The 17302-nt window shown below is 35.4% G+C and overlaps 1 protein-coding gene across 4 annotated transcripts in view; it reads right to left on the bottom strand.

Moving 5' to 3' along the window:
• The window catches only part of CCDC148 (coiled-coil domain containing 148), an 83693-nt gene that overhangs the window by 49138 nt on the left and 17253 nt on the right, over positions 1-17302 (bottom strand). For 3 of the 4 annotated variants that reach the window (XM_062578773.1, XM_062578775.1, XM_062578776.1), the window contains 6 exons: positions 15124-15239; positions 8142-8245; positions 7191-7273; positions 6892-7055; positions 6551-6646; positions 6264-6445 (listed from right to left, as the gene is read on the bottom strand). In XM_062578773.1, coding sequence (XP_062434757.1) covers positions 6264-6445; positions 6551-6646; positions 6892-7055; positions 7191-7273; positions 8142-8245; positions 15124-15239 — 745 coding nt within the window. The remainder of the gene's footprint in view (positions 1-6263; positions 6446-6550; positions 6647-6891; positions 7056-7190; positions 7274-8141; positions 8246-15123; positions 15240-17302) is intronic. The other variant, XM_062578777.1, reaches the window with a different exon arrangement.

Here is a 17302-nt window from a genome sequence, read left to right as displayed (position 1 = left end):
CCCCAGCTTGTACTGGTGCCTAGGGTTGTTTTTCCCTAGATGCAGGGCCCTGCACTTGCCCTTGTTGAACCTCATGAGGTTCCTCTCCGCCCAGCTCTCCAGCCTGTCTAGATCTCTCTGAATGGCAGCACAGCCCTCAGGTGTGTCAGCCACTCCTCCCAGCTTGGTATCATCAGCAGACTTGCTGAAGAGGCACTCTGTCCCCTTATCCAGGTCGTTGAGGAAAACGTTGAACAGGATGGGACCCAGTACTGTGCCCTGGGGGACGCCACTAGCCGCAGGCCTCCAGCTAGACTCCGTGCCACTGATGACGACCCTCTGAGCTCTGCCTTTCAGCCAGTTCCCAATCCACCTCACTGTCCACTCTTCTAACCCTCGCTTCCTGAGCTTATCTAGGGGGATGTTATGGGAGACAGTGTCAAAAGCCTTGCTGAAGTCAAGGTACACAACGTCCACTGCTCTTTCCTCATCTACCCAGCCAGTCCTTCCATCAGAGAACGCTATCAGGTTGGTTAAGCAATCTTCTCCTAAGGCATTCATTTTATAAAGTTTTTTTTTTTTTTAAGCAGACTAATAGCCTTTAGTTTTCCTTCTGCAGTCTTAGAAATGATCAGGTAAAAGAGGGACTTAACCTTCCCCTACCTTTGTAGATACAGTTAGTGATCAATCAAAGATTCTTTCTCCCCTCTCCCTCCCAAATATTTAATCCTCTTTATGAAAAGAAAATTATTATTTAGCTTACTGTAACAAAAATATTCAGCATAGAATCATTATTCCACGATGAGCATGGTAGCAACATAATGATAACCAAATTAACCAGAAATATTAAAACTCATATTCCTTAGTGGGTTGTGAATACTTTGTTTCTTGTACTCCTTGTGTCATTTTTCTATATTTTGTTTTTCTTTGAGTAAACATTTAAAGTTTGTCATGGCTTTATGCAGACAGCAGTACCATAAAGATGGCCAGGTAAGAAGAAATCACATCCTACTTCCTTCAATAAACTAATAACATTATTAAAGCCATTAGTGCTATAAACATCTCAAAGAGAGCTCTGCAGTAGTAATGCTTGCATTGTATATAGAGATTCCATTAAAGAAAGGGTTTTTATGGGGAAAATATAAAGCACTAACTCTTTGCTGGCCCTCTGTTGAGCAACAGAGAGAAAAGAAAGTAATGCACAGAAAATTAACTACCCCAAAATGTCTACAAGTAGCAGTATCAAATCAGAATACAAATAGGACACATTGATACTTATGTCTGGTTTTCCTCACAAGAGAAAAATTTGCAATCTGTACGCTTTAGAATAAGTGGTAAGATGTAGCCAGTAAGAAAGAGAATTCAACTGCAGCCTAATTTCTTACAAAAAGAATGCCATCTAAATGAAACAAGCTAACTCATATTTAGTGTTCTCTCAGGCAGCCAGTGTGGTATATATGGTGACATAAATTCATACCCTATCTGGCTGCCCACCAACTTCCCTGCGCATGCAAGACTTCAGATACTTCCTCTGGAAGGATGTATTACAGTACCGCAGCATAAGCTCATGAAGAAAAGCTCCACACCACTTGTGCAGAGACAGATTTAGGACTATGAACACTAAAGTAACAATCCTAACTTGGAGACTAATTAATACGTTACTATTAATAAAGCAGCGGATGGAGTTAGCTGTCCCTCAATCTTATGTGACATAGTTTATAGGAAGAGAAAGAAAAGTAAGTGGAAAGTAGGAGTAATATGATACTGTGTGGCATATCTGAAAAATCATTTCAATTTCTAGGATCCAGCTGTTTGCTATTAAATCCGAGCCATCATGAAAAGAAATGGAAGTGGTTTCCAAACAGGGGAGAGAAAAGATCTTGCTCCTGTAAAATGTTTATTCGCAGCTACTGACAAGTACCAAGCAAATGTTGGAGACAACATAAAACGTGAAATTACATTAGGAAAAGCAGACATTCTCAGGCAATGAAAGTGGTTTTTTATAGGCAATTGCTTAAATTTCTTAGGAAAGAGTATGACTATAGACGTCTGAGCTGAAGGGTTTTTTTCATATGCTAAAAATAATAATAATAAAAGAATAATGTCCAAGGGAGTAAAATGGGGCTAAGCAATCCTTCAAAGAGGGAATGGTTGCAGTGTAACAACTTTCAAACTGTAGATCTCAAGCAGTAGACTCAGAGCTTTGACAAAGAAGTGGTATTGGGAAGGTGTGCTATGCCTGCAGTACTTACTGCCACTAAGAGAAGTCTTGCAACTAATCCTCAGAAATCAGTGTTCTGAAGTTGTCCCTTTTCTCCAGAGGGAGCTTTTCCATGAAATCAATTCATTTATTAATTTTAGAATGTGTGTGTCACAATTTGATATTCTGAAGAATAACTTTAATGAACAAAATAAATCTTTTGGCTACATTTTATTCTTTCTTATGATTTAAATTTCTTTCACTGCAGTGCTCCTACTAATGCTAAACTGAGTGCAAAAACTTCTTTTTTCCCCACTTAGGATAACACCTAGTATTCTTGTTGTGTTTCCACTCAATTTTTTTTGAAAGGAGATACATAAAACTCTACTATTATTTACTCATGGGGATTACCAGCCATCCCAAGGAAGTGTTTACTAGCGTATGCGTTTGATTCTGATCTACCGCTTATATCTGAAGGAAAACAGTAATCCTCTTCTACGAGTCCTGATATGCTTCAGCTCTCTGTAGTTTGAAAAAGTTATTTTAGTAACAGTGATGAGACTTTAAAAAGAATCACAGCTCTTGAAACTATCTGCCTCCAGGATTTCTGAACACACAGATTTGTGGCCAAATATGAATCTCTTGTCGATATGAAAAGTAAGGTCTTTTCTTGAGGAATTCTATTTCTCTTGAAATGAAACAGCGCAAGCGTTTTAATATAGCCAAGACTGTATAACATTAAGGTACAGTCATTCAGATTCTTGTTTCATCCCAAATGGCCAATACAACACATCAAAAGATAAGAATCCAGACAGGAAAGAACACAACTGTGAAAAAACCCTGAGTACCTGATTTTGTGTATGAGATTTGTGCATGGCATTTCCAGCCATGTAGTACAAAGAACTGTGCAGATACCTTTAAAAATAACAACGTGAAATCTTACAGCTGTCTATTAATACTTAAGATAAGTTCATTCATAAAATTCAATATATCTCAGGAAATATATCACCAGCTCATAACATAAGACAAAGGAAAAGCACAGCTTTTGTGGACAGAAGGCCCCAGTCTGATGATCTCTCCTGCTTAATGAATACAAGGCCAGATCTGCCAGTTTTTGCATCTATCTCTGCTTGAGCTGTCTCATATCTCTCAAGATCCCTTTGATTTGTATACCGTTCTAATGACTTCCTAAGGAGGAATTGCTATACTACTCAGGAACATGATGGAGAAATTAAGGGTTGTGGAAAATACTCTGGGGAGCTTTAAGCTAAAGCTATAAGCAGTTTATTGTAAGTAGTCAATATGGACACACTGACTGCCAGTGCCTTGGTTTGTCAGCTGTGCCAAGATTCGTCAGCTGTTCATAGACAAATAGCCAAAGAAAGTGCGATCCAGCCCACTGTGTTCATAATCATTACATGCATGAGGAATTTCAGAATATCCTACCTGACTATATGCAAGATGACACTTTTGCCTAAGCCTAAACTTTCGTAAAAGTCCAGAAAATATCTCGTCTAGAGTTTGAATAGCACCAAATGCATTCTACATTAATATTTAAGCAAATATCATGCTTCTACAGTGCCAGGATATTAACAAACTTTTACAGGGCTGAACATATGACCTATACTTCAATGTGCTGCTTGCTTTTCTTATACCCATCACCATGCTACTAGAAAGGCCTACAATCTTAATTTGGTTTCAGAACAGAAACATGGCAATTGTCTTGCATTCAACAACCCTGAGACAGCTGGTTCCTTTGAAACAAATTTACTCAGAGCTAATCCCTGGCTTTACACATTCTAAAGAACATAAACAACTCGCAAGGGAAGCTGCCTTCTCCATCCTGCAGTCCCCAGAATACTCTTTGTAATAGCTGGGACAATGTAAACTTGAGGCACTGCTGTCTTGTTGAACCTGCAGACAGACCGCAACAATGCCACCAAGTGAGACATTAACTTCCCTGACTATCCGTTATGTCGCTTCTGATTGTTGTACCAGAAACATCCTGTTAAACGGGCCTGAAAAGAAGAGCTAGATTTGCTTGACTTAGTCCTAATATCCCATTCATTTGAAAGGATGTCGCAAACCATATAGTGCTGACTATGTAATACTCAGTTTATCATTCAGTTGTTTAAATCATTCAGAAATCCTTAGAAATTACAGCAAAAATAAAATAGTGCTTAGACCATCACCATCTATAACACATCAATTCCAGCTCTACAGTTTGTGGAATAATTACTTAGGTATTTCCTAAAACAAAAACACACATTTCAGTAGCAGAAAAGGAATGAATTCAGATTGATAAAACATTATAATCCTATATAATGCTTGAAAATTATTCTTCAATTTTTAAATGTAATAAAAAATCAAGTGTACATTTTAATAGGCCTGAAAATACACAGAGAATACATGAGACCAAAATATTACCTTATCCTGTTTTTCTATCTCTGGAAATTCTATGGATATTTTCCAAATTTTCTGTTCAATTGTTCAGACAATCAAAAACAATGAAATATGTAACACTAGATGACTAATATTAAATTAAGGTTTCTTTACTATACTTCTGTGTGTATGATGAGAGTGAAATACTGACACAAAAATAATCTTCACATATTTAGGAAAAAAGTAATTAAATTATATAGTCATATTGTTCTAATAGGCAATTTTTCAAATTACAAGAACAAGAGTAGAAATGTATTGTGAAGGAAAGTTTGTTAGAGTCAGGTAAATAGCAATGAAGAGAAATGCAAGTGTTTTATTAAGGCTCTATTAATAAAGTACTGTGGCTACACACTGAGGTCAATAAAATCTATGCCACAACTTTTGACAGTTTTATCTCTGTTAGCTGGATCAGTTAGCTCAATGAATTATAGAATATTTAAATCAGAATCTTTTTTCAAACTCAAAATATTTTCCTGTGAATTACACAATATAAACATAAGAACTGATAAAAAGAAGAACTGTGTATTCTGTAAATGCCAAATCTTGGAAGCAAGCAATTGTACTAGTACTAGGACATTAAAGTAATATAAAACAGGTTCTAGATAACGCGGAAAGAAAAGAACCTACAGAATACCTGGACCGTTTATACAAATCTGCATCAATTATAATATCACTTTCAAAGGGATCCTACATCTTGCTCCTGTTTTAGTACCCCCAAACTAGTTCAGCAACAGTGCTGGCAGATTAAAATGCTGTACTGCAGGTGTATGTAGTAAAAAGAGAAGATTTAAAAGCAGTCTGTGATCAAACCAAAGAAACTTATGACCTTTCACACTCTTCCCACTTTCCTCTGCCCAGGCTTCAAGTAACTCCAATAACCTTCCTATTCTCAACTTTCCCACAACTTGACAACATTCTAAACCAGAGGATTATCAGTAAAGGGTAAAAATAAGTCAATGTTGTCCCAGAAACTCCAACTCAATATGCTCTTTTAGAGTCAAGTTAGTCCAAACAGGAAAACTAAATTTTATCCTATTAGTATATTTGCATATTGAATACCCATAATGATGGAAAAATATATGTTCTTTCTAACTCCTGCTTTAAACTATTCTAAATCAGGACTACGTATATTTTAACATTTCTTTGTGATAAGAATTACCACAACAATCCAAAACTCTTGAAAAGATTGAAACTGTTTATCTGCTTTATAGCAACATATATTCTAGACATCTCTCTGAAATACTATATTTCATGACATAAATGTACTTGACAGTATAATCACCATATAGAAAGAATCATTTCTATCTATATCAAAGCATGCAGTAAGGGCATTTTCTGCACACCACATTGTTGGTTCTTTAATCCACAAAACATTTTGCTGATTATTTCAGATGAGTTATTCTGAAAGGACTGTCTCATTTCTCTCAGCTATGCAAACCGTTACTGACTATTTAATCCCACAGAGCTGGGCAGCAAGTCAACTATTTTCAGCACTGAATAAAAAAGAACTAACTCTCATGATAAAGGCAACTGCAGGACCTATAGCATGGTAAAGGTAATTGCAGGATCTATAGATTACAAAACACATCACAGTTCTTTATTTTATGCTTACTAGAAGAAAAAGAGAAACAGATGTCATTACCTATATATGACATTTAACTGTTGATCAATCTCCTGAAGCTTAGACCAGTATTCACTTGCAAGCTTACGGTATTCATTGATAATCAAAGTCTTCAAATTAGGAGAGGGGCATTCCAAAGACAGTAGTGCTGAAGGAACTTTATGGAAAAGTCCATTTGTCTCTTCAAAAGATTGTGCTAATGCCTGTAATAAAAAATGTTACTCAGCAGACTGCTCTGTATTAGACTTTTTCTTTTAAAAATTGCTAATTCAACTAATTAGGAAAAGCAATGCTTCTCCAAATCTTACTTTTCTTTTAGAGTCTTCAAGTTCTTTTTCCAAAGCCAGACTTTCAAGGTTAAGGAATTCCAAAATTGCTTTCTGTTGTTTCTTCACAAAGTCTATCTATTTCACGAAATAGCCGATTATTTTTTTATACTATTATAACATGAAAGCTCATATTTACAAAGAGACAGATTTCGTTTCACACTGCTGTACATTTACTGATTTTAGTGAAGCAAATTTGCACTGCTGCAAGTATAGAGGTTACTGGATACTCTGTGGATTATATACTCAAACTACATAAAACTAAGTGAAAATGCTAAAAACAAAGTGATAATAAATTGTAAAAGTGAACTCAAAATACCAACCTGCTGTAGCACCTCAACTGGATTGAACTTGTATTTCAGACAAGATTCTTCTGAGGGATAATGCTGCACTTCAGACAGCCTGAATTTCAAATTCTCTCTTAGTTGCCAGATAGGAACTACAGTATTTGTTTGGAATGTATCCCGTTCCTCTGATAATTTATGTGCTATATGCAAATGAAACAAAGTTTTCTCAAACACACAAGATATTACATGGCATTTTACTTTTAAAATTTAGAGCTGTTGAGACAGGTATTTAAAAACTCACTAAAATATTCATGAAATAAATTGAAAACTCTCACCCAAGTTCCACATATCCAAAAAAAAGTTGTACTTATGGCTTCCTTCATCAAGAAAAGTCTGTATTTCTGCTTCTGCTTTTTGCCTGAAAGGTATTAAAGTGGGTTTTATAAAAGTGATCATTACTTATTCATTAAGTTCTCAAGGATTATAAACTTCTAATACTTAGTATCTTTGTTTTGATTGGGTAAGAAGGGAACCTTTCCTCACATGGAAAGGTATGAAGTGCAGGAGCTAGATATGAAGATCATATGGAAGCTACTCTTCTTTGAGCAAAACATGCTCTCATTGGCCTGCTATGCATAGGATATGCAAAGTCAGTAGATATGACAGCAACAATACAAGCTATCTGTGGTTTTGGCAGCAAATCAGCTAAGTATTTCTGAAAAATTAACTGCAACAGGTCACCAGAAGGACTGTTTTCAGAAAATTCTGAAACAAAATGTGTGAATATATCATTCAAAACAAAACAGCTGCTGCAGTACAAATAAATGCAGCTGTAGCAGACAATTCATTCACCTTTAGCACTGATCCTCTGATATGAGCAATATAACTTTTCTTCTTATAACTATGAACTGAATATGCATACCTGGAGACAGACTATGACACTTTGAAGGAATTTAAAAGCATCCAAAAATTGCTGATCCTTCCACAAATACAGTCTCTTCAGATATTGATAGGTCAACTATACAGTTGTAAGACCACTATAGAAAAATACTTGCAGAACAGCATCTACTCTGTTCCTTCCCCTCCCCTTTATCTGTTTGCCATGTCTACAGACATCTTTTGATGTAGGTCACAAACTCTCATGTTCTTCACAGAAATTCTTATTCAGTACTGATATTTTTATGTTCTCCTCCTAATGTATGTCTCTCTCAAGTGCACCACATCAGAATCTTTGGCTTCTGAAGCATTTCTTTAATAACACCTAATTAAGATTCTTCAGTTCTTACCTGTTCTCACTCAGTCTTTTATGCTCTTGCCACCACACTTGGTGATGCTGTTTCAACAGTATTTGCTCTTTGTTAATTTTTGAAACTTGTTCCATTTTTTTAACCTAGAGGAAAAACAATTAAAAAAAAATAATATTTTAAATCTGTTTGATAGCTTTATCAAACCCCCTTCATACGGAAACTTAACTATAGAATATTGAACATAAAAGCAATGTTTTTGCAGAGAACAGTGGGATCAAACATAATTCATTTTCATGAAAAAAAACTATTCCACTTCAAATTACAATTAAATGGGAGGAAAAAGGGAAGAATGTAGTCCATTCAAACATTTTCTTGTTTGTCCTTTTCTCCTTTTCTTCCCCATCCCCATTTTCCAGGAGGTGAAGGGGACAGGTAAGCAGGAGAAGAAAATAGCTTTCTTACAATTAGTAAACTGAAAGAATAAAAACATACCTTTTAAGAAGAGAAAATTCAAAAATTTATTACTGAGAAAGAGTGCCTTTTTCCAAATCTCTTCAATTAAAGAGGCTCTGAAATTGCCTGAAGACTTCATAAAGACTTTGCTTCCAAATTTGCATACAATAGGAAGATATATTCTTCAGATAGATGAAATACAGCTCAAACTAGAGGAAAGGTCCTCACAAAAATGGCAGCTGGATGTCTCTCACCAAACAGCAGAGAAGGAGAAGGAAGAGGCAATCTGTGGCTGCCAGTAGCCCTCGTGCCCCACCAGTTTTCCCTTATCTTCATCCCATCACGATGGCCTGCAGCCCCCCAGTGAATGCTCAGGGCAAAGCAGCATTTCAGTTCAGAATGCCTCAGACAACACAGGCTTCTCTCTTGCTCCTCTTTTTTGCTGTCTAGCCAGTGCCTTCTGTCATACAATCCAACCTCATCCCTGTCTAAGCCAACTTCTAGTTGCTTCTCTCTGATTCCAGAGGCTCCCACAATTAACCCTTCTTTTTTTCTCCCCAGACTCTCCTTCATGCAGCTATAATTATACCTAATGATTCTACTGCAGGATGGTAGTAAGGATGGGGAAAAAATGTGGAAACTCTTGTCCTAGTTCATTAACAGTAAGAACAGCCTCACCCTACACCTTTCCTGTCCAGGAAAGAAACATCATTGAGTCATAACTGCTAGTTTTCCAATTTGCCCAGGTTCTTCTTAAAAATACTGGGCCAACTTTCCTGTCCAGTGAAAGCTGTGCAAAGCCACATATTGCTCAGTCTACATTCACAGGGTCAGCAAAATCCCTAAAAAGCCTGTTCTGCATTCCCTTCTCCTGTTGGGCCAGTGATGCCAGTAGGCTTCTTAAAGGAGAAAAGAGAGTTTTAGTGCCTTTTCTTTCTTTCTTTTTTTTTTTTTTTTTGGGGGGGGGGGGGAGAGGGAGGGGTCTCTTTTAAAAACAGCACTTATGCATAGATAAGCAAGAATTAAGAATCAAATCACTTCTAATCAGTACAGCCTCTAATTCACCCAATGACAAAGTTAAATCGTATTTTGAAACGAAAATACTTCAAATTTTGAAACTAGAAACATTACAACCTTTCAAATGAAGCTGAATTGAATAGGTATTTAAACATAGGGCTCTTTTTAGTTTTCTAAGATTTTTTATTTTGGAAATTAGCTTCATCACATAAAGGATAAACTCATGGGTCATAAACCCAACAAGTCATATAATTCTATTAAAGTGAACAAACCACTCACATTAGCGACTGTTTACTACAATGGGAATATTTTGCAAAGTCTGGATGATAAGAAGGCTTACTAAGGTCGTACGAACTTAACACAAACACGTTGTCACTCACTCTTGAGGGAAGAGGTTTTCTTTCAGCAAGACTAGCAGTGTATTGCATCAGATGGAAGGGAAGATAAAGATTTCCCAGCTTCCCTTCTCCTGATCCAATGAACAGAAAAGGAACCAACTTTAGTGCAGGTAAAGAATACGGATACTGTAAAGATCCGTCCAGTGCATCTGCTACCACCATCTTTGGACCCAGCTCATTCACAGTGACTTCTTTCAGGTAGGGGCATCATGCTAGATGAAACAGCTGGTCGGCCACTATGGCCTGCTTGTTCTGTACATAGGTCTCAAAGACAAGAATTGTCAACAACAATCACCTAGACCTCTTGTCACTTTATCTTTAGGAATCCAAATAAGTTTTATCTCAAGTTGAGGGGGAAGAAAAAAAAAAAAAAAGGGAGGCAACTATGAAATTAGCATTCCACATCAGAAAAATTTTTCAAGTTCAGAACCAAAAGACTATGAGTTAAAGATTAATAGATCTTACACTCCATTTTGATTCCTGATTGCCTTCTAAACCCCATTCCATTTTATAAATAAAACTAAAGCCAGAATTAAAGTCAGTCACTTAAAGAAAAGCTATAACTAGGATGTAGTTGTCTAACCAGCACTCAAAAAGTAAAATTAATCCATTGTGCTTTCAGTAGAGTACAGCAAACCTACTTCACTAGTATTCTTCAAGTAAGAAAAAAATCCATATCTCTACAAATCAATTCTATGATGAGAAATAAAAGATGAAGTAGACTGTATATCTCGTACATACGCTTTTGAAATTATTTTACAGCAACAAAAATGACATTTATGTATAACTGCTACAATATTAGCTTCTTTGTACATGCTCTGTATTTTTCTTTACATGGTAAACAACTGATTTATCATCTATTTATTTAATTCCACATCAAAGGAGGAGTAACCTAGCATTTCAAAAACTGGATTACTTAAATCAACATGAAAAAGGTAGCAGGGGAGAACACATTTTATTCACTGTGGGGCTTTCAGTATACGTGTTTTGCTACCTACTGTATTGGAGAAGACTTGAAAAAAAGTGAAATACCAGAAGACAGATGACAAAAAAGTTAGTTTAAAGTTTGAATGAATTCAGCAGAATTTTGTACTGCCAATCAATGAAGAAACAGTATTTGCCAGAGCTTTTGATTAATGATACCTGCATGAATTAAAGGAAGTAATATTATAAAGAAAATAAGTACTTTTTAATATTTTATTTATTTTATAAGTATATTCAGTGTCACCTTTCTTTGTTAATAGAAAAAGAGAAGTTGCAGGAGAAAACTCCTTTTTTGTCACCAGGCCTTTGGGATAGTATTGTCTACTAATAAGGTATGCTTATAGGTACCGTATATATTCCACTAACTAAGATTTACTAAACAGCATCAGAATACAGCACAAAAAATATGACTATGTTCCTAACCAATATATTTAGTTTAATAATTACTGTTATTAAACTTCTGAACACATTTTCAAAAGGAATTTAAATGAATTGACATTTATTCAATGTAGAACTTTACCTTAATCTCATGTTTATTTAGCAAGTTTCCCTTTAAACTCTTTGCAATCCTGTCTGAATAAGGATTCTGAATCAGATCCTGTACAAGCCGAAGGCACGATCTGATCAGGTCACTTGGTCATTTACACAGGAAGACCTTAATCTTTGCATTGTGTGCCTTCTCCATAGTTTATATATTCTTCAGCATTGTCTACTGTACCAAAGACTGTCCACAAGACTAACTGTGCAGATGAATGGCCAAGGACTGGAGAGACAATAAATGGCCATTTTAGCACAGGCTAAGCATACAAAACCTGTTATCCTTACTCTGGAGTTGCAGTTTTCTAAAAGCATTTAAGTAACACTACCGCTGGAGGAGATGATCTATTTCAAATGGATCAATTCTCTTCTATTTTGTGTCTTAACCTGAAGGAAACGCTTCAGCTGAATGTGTGTCAGTGTCAATTTCTTCAAAAATTATTTATTTTTGTCACAACCCCCCCCCCCTTTTTTTTTTTTTTATCTTGTAACACTCATCAGTGAAACAGTTGTATACTAAAAGCAGTTCCACCTTCACAGGGAGTTATGACTCTGGATAATGTCTGAATCAACATTTTATTCCACTTCCAAACTGGAAAAGGAAAACAAAGAGCCAGCAACACATGCTCTGGAAGGAGAGATTGGAGGCCTTCTCATGCATCCATGTTTATTTCCCAAGATTAAAAAAAAAAAAAACGCTTAAAAGGTAGTTTCTTTCTAAATACGACAGCTGGACATATACTCTCCTTCAGAAATAGTACTTTTTTTTTTTTTTTTTAAGTGCAGTTCTTACAATTACAAATATAAAAACTACATCTGGACATACTCACAGATCTAAGAATGAAAATTGCTTATTCTTACCCACCTTCTCCTCCCCAGCAAGTAGTTGCAACATACACTTAAGCAGTCTAGTGTAAGAACTTCCATTTCTCAACCATGCTGTTAAAAATAGCAAGTGCAACAGTTCAAATTCCATTGTGGCTTAATAGTGTATAATAGGTTGCATGGAAAAAACTTAAACTCATTATGTAAAGGTTTCTAAAAATTTCTTTTCTGAATAAAGTGTGTAGAAATTAAAACATGTTATTTTCTGCCTGTTACAAAAGCAGAAACAAACATATAACATACAGCCAGATGGGAACTAAGGTGAGCCACAGTCTTCTCATGCGTTTGTGTTTGCTATTTAAGAATCTAGTTCATAGAATTATTCCAAGTTTCCCCTAATGATTTCTAGGTATTGTTGGCAGCAACAAAACATCCCCTTTCCCTGCTCAAACTAGCACCAAAAAAAAAAAAAGAAAAAGAAAAAAGAAAAAAAAAAGTCAATTCTTCAGTGTTCTTTGTAACAGATACTGGTATAACCCAGGAAATACATATTCAGAGAGGCAACACTGAAATATAAGATAAAAGACACCCAAGCACATCACCTCTAAACAGCTACATCAAGTTAGGAGGACTTTCCAGCTTCAGTTCAGGACCATTCTTTACTAGACCCAATGTGACTGCTGCCAGAGCCACTCTGCATTCCCCAGTTCCGTGGGTCTCGGAGCTCGCAGGACAGACCTACTGCGATTGCTATTTGCATAGTGTTACACAGCAGCTGGTGAATCTTGCTGGAATCTACAATGCAACAGCATATCAGAAACCAGAAAAGGTACACTGGGAAGAGTTTTTCCTAGTGCCAGAAGTGTGCCACGAAGGCACTTGAATGGCTCCATGCAATCTGCTGAGGTCCAGCACAACTTAGCAGGTTAGCATGAAAGCTAAACTGTTTCCTAAACACATGTGCTTCGGGAAGCAGAACAGTTGCATTTATGCAGCACTGAACCTAAGATAATAAACCAAGACAAACCCAACTCTGCTGACTATATTACTAGCAAAGATAAACTGCAATCCAAATCACATGCAGGCAACTGACAGGTGACATGACAGTGTGTTGTATGAAGCAGTTCTGCTTTTAAACATGACCTAAAGAAGTGACATCTTGATCATCAGCAGGCTTATATCCTGTACATTTGAAGTAAGATCTTGCTTGCTATTGTGAAAAACTACATTTTTGTTCTTGTCCATGCAAAAGCAATAAACTTTTAGAAGAATAATTTTTTTTATAAGGTCTCTTTTCAAAGCAGTGATATGATTCTAGCATTATGTTAAATAAAAAAGGGGAAAATTCTTGAAGGAAAGGAATAAGAAAGAAACAAAATAAGATTTCACTCTGAAGTCCCTTTAGGTTTTTGGCAGAAAAGAACAACAAATAATTCATATTCTTGTAACTGTTTTTTTCTGCACAAGCTGTTATTACTACCCAGTTTTCACCTGCCTAGAGCTAGTTTAAAGCAATACAAATTGCTACTGATCGATACATGTATTGTTTATCTGTTAGTTCTGGTATCAAGTTGTCAGATTTCATTTATTTGTTATGGAAATACATATTAACATTAGTAAGTTTAATATTGCACTCAAAATACTTTAACATTTCTTTACTCCTTTAGGTTTTCTTTTGTGGTTTTCTTTTAGCATTTTTTATATTATCCAGTGTTTCATATGACTCATTATTATATTACCTAGTCTAGAATTAGCCAAGTCTAACCTATATCTCCATCTTGCCAGCTCTTTCTTTATATTTTCTGTAATACTAGTTCCTTCTTCTACTTCTATCATAGTAGGTTGGCATAAGCCTAATGAAAACAGGGAGTCTGGAGAGCTATCAGTGTTCACCCAGGTCTCATCCATATTTAGAGACTCACTTTTCACTTACCTTCTTGCTTTTACAGAACCTTCTCTTTTGTATTCTAATTACTTTGCCCATCACCAAGTTAAGACTTTGGGTCTATCATTACCTAGACTGCTTGTTTTAAAAGTCTGAGGTCAGATTTACAGAAGATACTATGCGAAACTGCATTACTGGATAGAGAAAATCTGGTATTCAGTCTTCTTTCCAGTTTGACAGCACTGAGTTTTGCTTATTTCACACTAATTTCTATTAGACACACTGTTTTGTCCACACATTATAAATCACTATCCTTGGTAAAAGTAGAGGTGGTATTTTCATTAAATTAATAATAAAAAGACTACCTTTTTACTTACCCTTTGGGCCATACGACAGCCATTTATCCCTTTCTAACTGCCTGGTCATACATTTACACAATACGTTTATGAAACCTTTTTAATTTTCTTTTCAAGACCTAACTCAGCTTGACTTTTGGAAGTCCTCACTTTATATCTATATTATTTGGCTTGCTTTTTTTCTGGATCAGCCCCTTTTCCCATTCATTCCTTTAAGTTCTTCATACTCTCAGTATGAATTGATTATGATCAATCTTGAATTGATTATGTAACAAATTTGGATAAATTTGCTCAAAGCACTTCACTATAGGCTTTTCCTGTCCTTTTAGGAAGCAGATGCCATACATATCTTGCATCTCTGACTTAAAGAAATTCCACACTTGTACATTAAAGTGTCCAAGTCAAAATAACACTAACTGCTAAATTTCCTTATCTTTTGCCCCCATGAACTGTCACAGCAGGCTGTTATTCCCACAAATTCTCAGATTCCTTAAGGAGGCAAAAAGAATTATGATTATTGTACTTAAAAATCATTCACATTAGAAATAAAAAAACCAACAACATACCTCTAATTGAATTTCAGTAGATGCCTTTTTTTCTTCAGTGACAAGTTCATATAGCTGTTTATAGTCAATAAATTTCTGGCTGCAGAGACCATTTCTCATAGGAACCACTAGATTTTCTAGTTACCAAATAAAACATACAAGTCATTTCAAATTCTGCAGAAAGTATGAATCATAAAAAAAAAATATTATACTTAGAAATTAGAATCAGTATATTTTAAACCTAAAAGATTCTATGACAGTAGGATTGGTAGTTGGTGAATAATAGACCTGTTGCTGGTAGAAATGATAGAAAAAATTTTATCTATTTGCTTATTTATGAATAATTCACTGGAAACGGTTATAGTTGCAATTCCAAAAGTGAACTGAAAGAAAATTCAGTTTATATTAGGTTTTATGGAGTTTTAGTTAATTCAAATACAGAATTATATACATATTAATGTATGCATTCCTAATTCACAAATCAGAAGACTGTTCCAACATTTATTACAATCTACAGAGTATTAGGAATCTTTTTTTTTTCCCCTTAAAAGTTATAAAAATTACTGTTCACATATAAACATAATGAGTTGCAGTTGAAAACAAAGTTATTGTAGTTACATTTGTGATCAAATCCCCAACCATAAGAACAGCATAACTTTAGCATAACTTTTCTACTGAACTTCTGTAAGCTCTGCGGAAAATTATGCATTTCCTTAAAACAAGAAAAGCACTAAACTTCAAGGAAAACATCATAATTAGTTTCTGTTGCATACAGTGTGGGTTATAATGATCACTTTCTGGACTCCTAGCATCAGTATTTGAAAGATTATGACAGTGTTGAAAGACTGTTTTCCAAAACTACCCCAAAGACTGTTTTTGCCTTACTGAAAAAAGCATTTGAAGTTGGTAAAGATTTAACTATGCTAGTCTTTAACCATGAAGTATCCCTTGTATCTTTAAAAAGTATCATCAGGGAACTGCCATATTTCCTAAACAACAGTTTCCCCAAATTTACTGTGGAGTCCTACTTTGAGTTTACGTGTCTTTATTTCTTTTCTCTCTTGTTTACCAATAACAAGTTCCACCATTTCACAGTTACTTTAATCCAAGACTTTAGTCCACAATCCACCTTATGAATACACTTAAAACTGTGTGGGCTAGGACTGAGAACACCAGTAGCCATATCAGAACAAATCAAGAAAACCAAGGCTGCGAATTCTTTCTGAACAAGATTTGCCAACAGAAAGAGAGAAACATGCTTAAGGAAATCTCAGATATATAGCTTTATAATATTAATCAACAGATTTACCTGACTTACTGACCTACAATAGACTCCCATTAAAACAGCACTGTGTTTGTCTTCCCCTGTAATCATATTTCAGTTTTCATGGGTATTCCCTTTGTAGTTTCTGCTCTCTGAACTCAAGAGTATATGTCTCATATACAGAGGAAGTCTTCATTTTTTTTCCTGCATGTCAATCCTAAATAACATGTGTTCTTTCACATTAATCTTCTCATCATATGAATTATCCCATCAAAACAGTGTTATGTCAGTGAGGTGATAGTTTTCATCTCATATTAAAAATTCTTTTTTATTTTCTACATACCTTACTTGAAAAGTGTTCAGTAGACTGACCTGCAGATTTCCTCCCTTTTATCCCTCCTATAGCCTAGTATAAATAGCCTCCTCTCTCCTGGTTTTTAGAGCTTAGGTAATTTTGTTCATATGTGGGCTTTTTGTACTTATCAATCTAAATTTAAGTCCTCACATCTAAGTTAACAAGATATGTGAATATGGCTTTTCCCTTCTTTCCAAAGTGGATTACAGCATTGACTGGCAACCTATGGAACAACATTCCCTGTTCTAAGCAGCAAAAGTTTGGTAGCCAAACCCTTTGAATAACCATTCACTCTGTTATTCCACCTAGCCTATTAGTTCTTTATGAAGGACTAATACGTATGTGTGTAAATGAATATACACACAAATATATATACAAGTAAAAAATAAGATATTATAGACAGACAACATAGAATTTTGAAAGACTTTTTCATGATTTTCTACAGCAAACACTTGCTGAAGCCTGAGATACATATATAATGTTGAATGAAAACACTTGAACTTTCCCAGTACTGTAAGGCTGCAGTGCACAAATCATTATTAACTTAATATATAAGCTAAGGAGTTTAAGGGGATAATGAA

Source organism: Rhea pennata, chromosome 6 (genome assembly GCF_028389875.1).
Source record: "Rhea pennata isolate bPtePen1 chromosome 6, bPtePen1.pri, whole genome shotgun sequence".
Taxonomy (NCBI): Eukaryota; Metazoa; Chordata; class Aves; order Rheiformes; family Rheidae; genus Rhea; species Rhea pennata.
Note: the sequence above shows the minus strand (reverse complement) of the source record. Positions and strands in the feature narration are given on the sequence as shown.